The 5,610-nt window shown below is 34.1% G+C and overlaps 1 protein-coding gene across 5 annotated transcripts in view; it reads left to right on the top strand.

Moving 5' to 3' along the window:
* LOC106457774 (alkyldihydroxyacetonephosphate synthase, peroxisomal-like) overlaps positions 1-5,610 on the top strand; it is an 82,481-nt gene that overhangs the window by 40,005 nt on the left and 36,866 nt on the right. For all 5 annotated transcript variants that reach the window (XR_002610247.1, XR_002610248.1, XM_022383801.1 and 2 more), the window contains exon 14: positions 5,124-5,263. Coding sequence is in view for 3 of the 5 variants with exons in the window: in XM_022383801.1 (XP_022239509.1) it covers positions 5,124-5,263 (140 nt within the window). In the remaining 2 variants the exon portion in view is untranslated. The remainder of the gene's footprint in view (positions 1-5,123; positions 5,264-5,610) is intronic.

The following is a 5,610-nucleotide window of genomic DNA, read 5'->3' as shown; positions in this document are numbered from 1 at the left end:
GGGATTGACCGTCACATTATAACGCCCCCACGGCTGAAAGGGCGAGCATGTTTGGTGTGACAGGGATTCGAACCCGCGATCCTCAGATTGCGAGTCGAGTGCCTTAATCACCTGGCCATGCCGGGCCTCTTACTGGATTGAGTTAGTTGCTGTGGCAGGGAATTTAATCTTATAATCTCGCCTTCAAAAAATAAGTAATATATTTTTATTAGAGCAGTATCTTTTGTTTAACATTTTATGTGTTACATGAGGCATAATCCAAAACGTGTGTTGACAGTCAGACTCACATAACACAAAACTTGTTTTCAAACAAGGTATATATCTTATTTTGTTTATAAAATCCCATTAATTTTTTATATACTTTATTCGCCCCCAGTGGCACAGCGGTATGTCTGCGGACTTGCAACGCTAGAAACCGGTTTCGATATCCGTGGTGGGCAGAGCACAGATAGTCCATTGTGTAGCTTTGTGCTTAACTTAAAAAAAACAAACTTATATTTTCTTTATTACACTCTGTAATTCAACAACTGGATTTTGAAACGTTACAATTTTTATGGTCTCATTATTATTATTTGTGTTCTCATTATGGTTGTCTGTATTTTGTTAATTGTTGATGCTCATATTGTGATCACTGTATTTTGGTAATGTTTGGTGTTGTCTATATGGTTGTCTGTATTTTGTTAATTGTTGGTGCTCATATTGTGATCACTGTATTTTGGTAATGTTTGGTGTTCTCATTATGGTTGTATGTATTTTGTTAATTGTTGGGGCTCATATTGTGATCAGTGTATTTTGGTAATGTTTGGTGTTCTCAATATGATTGTCTAAATATTGGTAATTTTCAGTGGTCTCGCTGTGATTACCTATATGTTGGTAACGTTTCGTGTTCTGATTGTGATTATCTGTATTTTGATAATGCTTTATGGTCTCTTTGTCATTACCTGTATTTTGGTATTCTCATTAAGAATATCTGTATTTTGCAAATGTTTTATGGTCTCATTGTGATAGACAGTATTAGATAATGTTTTGCAGTCTCATTATGACTATCTTTATTTTGAGAACTTGAGAATTTGTTATTATATATTTATTTTAATATCGACGTTTGTTTAGATTAAATTTATATTTAGAAATATACATAGCTTATACTGTTAAATATGTATTGCGAAACTTCCGCCTATTCTCCAAAGTTGTAGAAGATTCTCGAGAATAAGTAAACTAGAGTATGTAAACGCTTGTGTTAGCGTCGGTATTGTTACGTAAAACTTAAATTTCCAGAAACTCTCCACACGCCTATAAATATAATCAACGGAAAGCGTGAAAAGAAGAGTATCTATTATTGGTTTGCTATAGTTGGTATGCTATAAGTTTCAGAAGCTATAACTGTGATTGTTATAACGCTTATCAATCGGAAAACTTCAGATATTTGACCAGGAGCATTTACAAAGTTCGAACATTACAAATTATTTAACTTTAGTGGATTCTCATCGGAATTAGTATTTTTACGAAAACATTATATAACTTCATCGTGGAAAACTCGGTGTGTGTGGCTGGTGAATAATGAAGGACAAAGCTAGCTAGCTCCCCGTATAGAGAAACGTACCTACATCAACTCCTAATTAACTCGCTCATCATGAACCCTCGATAAGATATCAAGAAAGTTCCAGATTATTTATATTGCTTGTAAGTTTGTAAACTTTCTGTATATAAATCATTGTGTGTATTAACTGTTATTGTAAATTGTATTATTGCTTATATATTAAAATATATTTGTATTTAAAAAAAGAACTGTGTGTGTATCAATATTGTTGGCAAATATCATAAACTGACTATATATCGGTTTTTACTTAACTACTAAATCCAAATTACAATTTAACTACTAAATTTTTAGTATCATTTAACTCAATTTCATCTTGGTTGATCGGTGTTCAATCTAATTTCCATTTCTTTCAGCCTAATTTCTTTTTCGGCTTCAATGCGAGTTTTTACGACATCGAGACGTTTATTTAGGCTTCGATACGAGCTTGTTCTTTCTGAGCTTCAATACGAGATTGTTCAAGCTCGATTTGTTTGGGTTTTAGCTGGATCTCTAATTTATCTTTATCATTCAACCCCGATTGGCTAGTAGGGACACTAGAATATTCCTCTAATGCTTCCTCAGGCAACAAGTCATCATCAAGTAGTATTTCGATAATACGCTTTTTTAGATTCTTTTTTCTCATTGATCTTTTAACTTCTAGTTCTAAAACTTTGGCAATTTTGAGCAGTTCATTTTTGTTATATCTTTCTAGTTTTTTGAGGAAGGGTGATTCAAGAAAATCTTGATAATCAAACATGATCAAATCTTCTTTGCACTTATAGAAATAAATTGAATTATGATTTAAATTTTAATTTATATCGAATTTTGTCTCTGATTCAGATCTCGGACACGAGCTCCCAATTTATTATGTTACGTATTGCACTTTCAAATAGCCCAAAATGACAACTTTGAACTTAATCGATATGTTAAAGTTCCACCATTCAATGAAAATGAAGTTGATAAATATTTCCAACATTTTGAGAAAGTTGCCCAAACCATGGAAGGAACAATGGTTGGAAGATGATCCAAAAGAAATGCTCTTATTGTATTACGTTTTCGAGTTTCGGTCCAGACTCTTACGTGCTTGTGAATTGGCTCGAAAAAATTTAAAGTCATCCCAAGTTAAAATGAAAAATTTTTATGACTGTAAGGCTGAAGAGCGTAAGTTCCATCCTGGTGACATGGCCTTGGTATTATTACCCACTATGGGACATCCACTCAAAGTTAGGTATCATGGTCCCTGATCGTCGAAAGGCTACCCAGCTGTGTCATATTAATATGTTGAAACCCTATCATATACGAAATGCATCCGAAAATATCTTAACCGTTGAGACGCTATTTATAATAATATTATCTAATATTTTGTCAGTATATATATGTTTTGGTAAGGTTTTGTTCTGATAGGTGAAATTCTGAATTACAGATCGTTCTACAGGTGTCTGATAAAAGTATTTGTTGTTCTAATAAATCGTTCACGATGTCCATAGAACCTATCTCATTATACAAATTACATACAGTGCTTTGCAAGAGTATTTACCCCTGTACAGTTTCCAAATTTTGTTGCCTTCTGAGCTTGCAATCATGAAACTTTTAAATGGGTATATTTAGAATCTACGCAATTTATTCCAAACTGAGAAAGCTAAAAATACGCTGATATTGTGTAAGCAAGTTAGATTTTCAAAGAAAATTAGAATGTTCTCAATTGTATAAGTATTCAAACCCTTTGCTACGACAACTCTAAATCAGTTCAGGTGCAAAAGATTAGTTTGAAAGATCACAAAATTAGTGGTTTAACTTGACTTCAGAGTAAATGCATCTAAACAAGCCACAACTCACCTAGTGATACAACAAACTAACCATGAAGGACAAGGAGATTTCAAAACAAGTGAAGGATAAAATGGCAGAGAATCACAAATCAGGAGAAGGTTACAAGTCGCTGATTATACCTTTGATTACGGTGAAGTCCATCATTAAGAAGTGGAATGTGCTTCATACCACCTAGTCACTACCCAGTTCAGGCCACCCTTCAAACTAAGCAGCCGGGCAAGCAGGAAACTTGTTAGGGATGCCACTGTGAGGCCAACAGTGACTTTCAAAGGTTTGCAAACTTCCATGTCTTAGATGGGAGTCAGTATTCATATATCGACAATATCCTGGTCCCTAGATAAAGCAGGCCTGCATGGGCGAGTTGAAAGAAAGAAGCAATTAACTGATAAAGAATCATCTTAAATCTCGTATGGAATTTACGACAAACATGTAAAAAGTGAGCATTTTGGTCTAAATTCAAAGTGTTATGTCTGACGCAAGTCCTCACCCAGTCAACACTATCCCAACTGTCAAGCATGATGGTGGCAGCATCATGTTATGGGAATGCTTCTCATCAGCAGGGACTGAGAAGCTTTTCAGGATTGGGGGGGGGGGGGTGAGAAGGATGGTGCAAAGTACAGGCAAGTCCAAAAGCAAAACCTGTTAGCGAAGAATTTAAAACTGGGTCGAAAATTCACATTTCAGTAGGACAATGACCCGAAGCACAGTACTTGCTGCCAAAGGCTCTTCCACCAAGTATTGATTTAGGGAACTGAATACTTATGCAATCAGCAAATTTCAACTTATATATTTTCTTTGCAGGTTTTGCTGACATTCAACTTCTTTCATACATAACAGTGTTAAATTTGATCATTAGAATTTGAATAAAAACAAGTTCATGAAAAAATATGTTTACATTATTTGTATTTCATCAAAATGTGACATTACTGGTAGGGGTGAATAATTTTGCAAGGCACTGTATGTAGATGTTTAATATAACATGCATTTCTAAGTTTGACAGTACTAAGTGTATTTGTATTCTATTTTAATAATAACGATCTTACTTGTAAGAAAATATGCAAAAATTTTGGCCAAAACTGTGGCAATTTGTTAATAAAATATGCATTTTGACAGATTTAAGCTCGTCCGTATCTTATAGAGCTTTCGTTTGAATTTTGATTGCATTGATCTTTTAGGTAAGCTTAAAATAAAATTATGAAACTATGTTTTATTTTAAAGATACATTGTAATGTGAAAGATTCTTATTATAGTTTTTTTTTGTTTTGTTTGAAATTAAGCACAAAGCTACACAAAGGGCTATCTGTGCTCTGCCCACCACGGGTATCGAAACCCGGATTCTAGCGTTGTAAGTCCGCAGACATACCGCTGTGCTACTGGGGGGCTCTTATTATAGAGAAAGCTATTTTGTACCAGCTGTATATAATCATGAGGATACTTTTAGTATAATAATAATATTTTATCAAACTTTCCCATAAATCTTAAATAGAATATTCAAATTAGTAACAAAAATAAGTGTAATAATAAGTGTAGCTCAGTTACAGAATTGCAGTACATAGTTCTCTGAAGTTATACCGCCGAAAATAAAAACAAACAAACAAACAAAACAACCACACCTTAAGACAAACATTTATAATATATTTATTCGATTTGTCTCAGCTCAAAAACGCTTCCTAGTTGATATTTTAAATCACGTTTCTATTTCGTTTTTGTTTTTTTTCAGGCCAAGCCTTAAAACCTGAAGCCGAATCTCTTTTAACTCCTTTTGTCGACGTCTTGAAAAAGTTTTATGTCACTCGAGTGAAAGGATTCGATATCACAAGGATGTGCGTTGTAACGTTGCTTCTTGAAGGAAAGAAAGAAGTGAGTTTGTCTTCATAAAATGGTTGAATTCGAGTTTTCTTTTCTTTCGTAATGTTTCTACCTGGTTATTATGAGATGTGTGGAGCATTATTACACTCGTAATACGCTATTTGAGATCACGATCAGTTTTTGTCAGTGCGGAAAGCTAGACGAAAATAAACGAACGATTACGAACAAATTCAGTCAATAATCATTAAGTCACAAACTTCACGAGTCATGCCTAAGATTGTGTGTGTTTGTATATATATCAAGGAGGGAGATTCTGTTGCATATGTTTGTTTTGAATTTCGCGCAAAGCTACACGAGGGCTATCTGCGCTAGCTGTGTCTAATTTAACAGTGTAAGAC

This window comes from Limulus polyphemus, unplaced genomic scaffold, assembly GCF_000517525.1.
Source record: "Limulus polyphemus unplaced genomic scaffold, Limulus_polyphemus-2.1.2 Scaffold372, whole genome shotgun sequence".
NCBI lineage: Eukaryota > Metazoa > Arthropoda > Merostomata > Xiphosura > Limulidae > Limulus > Limulus polyphemus.
This window is presented reverse-complemented; position numbering and strand designations above follow the sequence as displayed.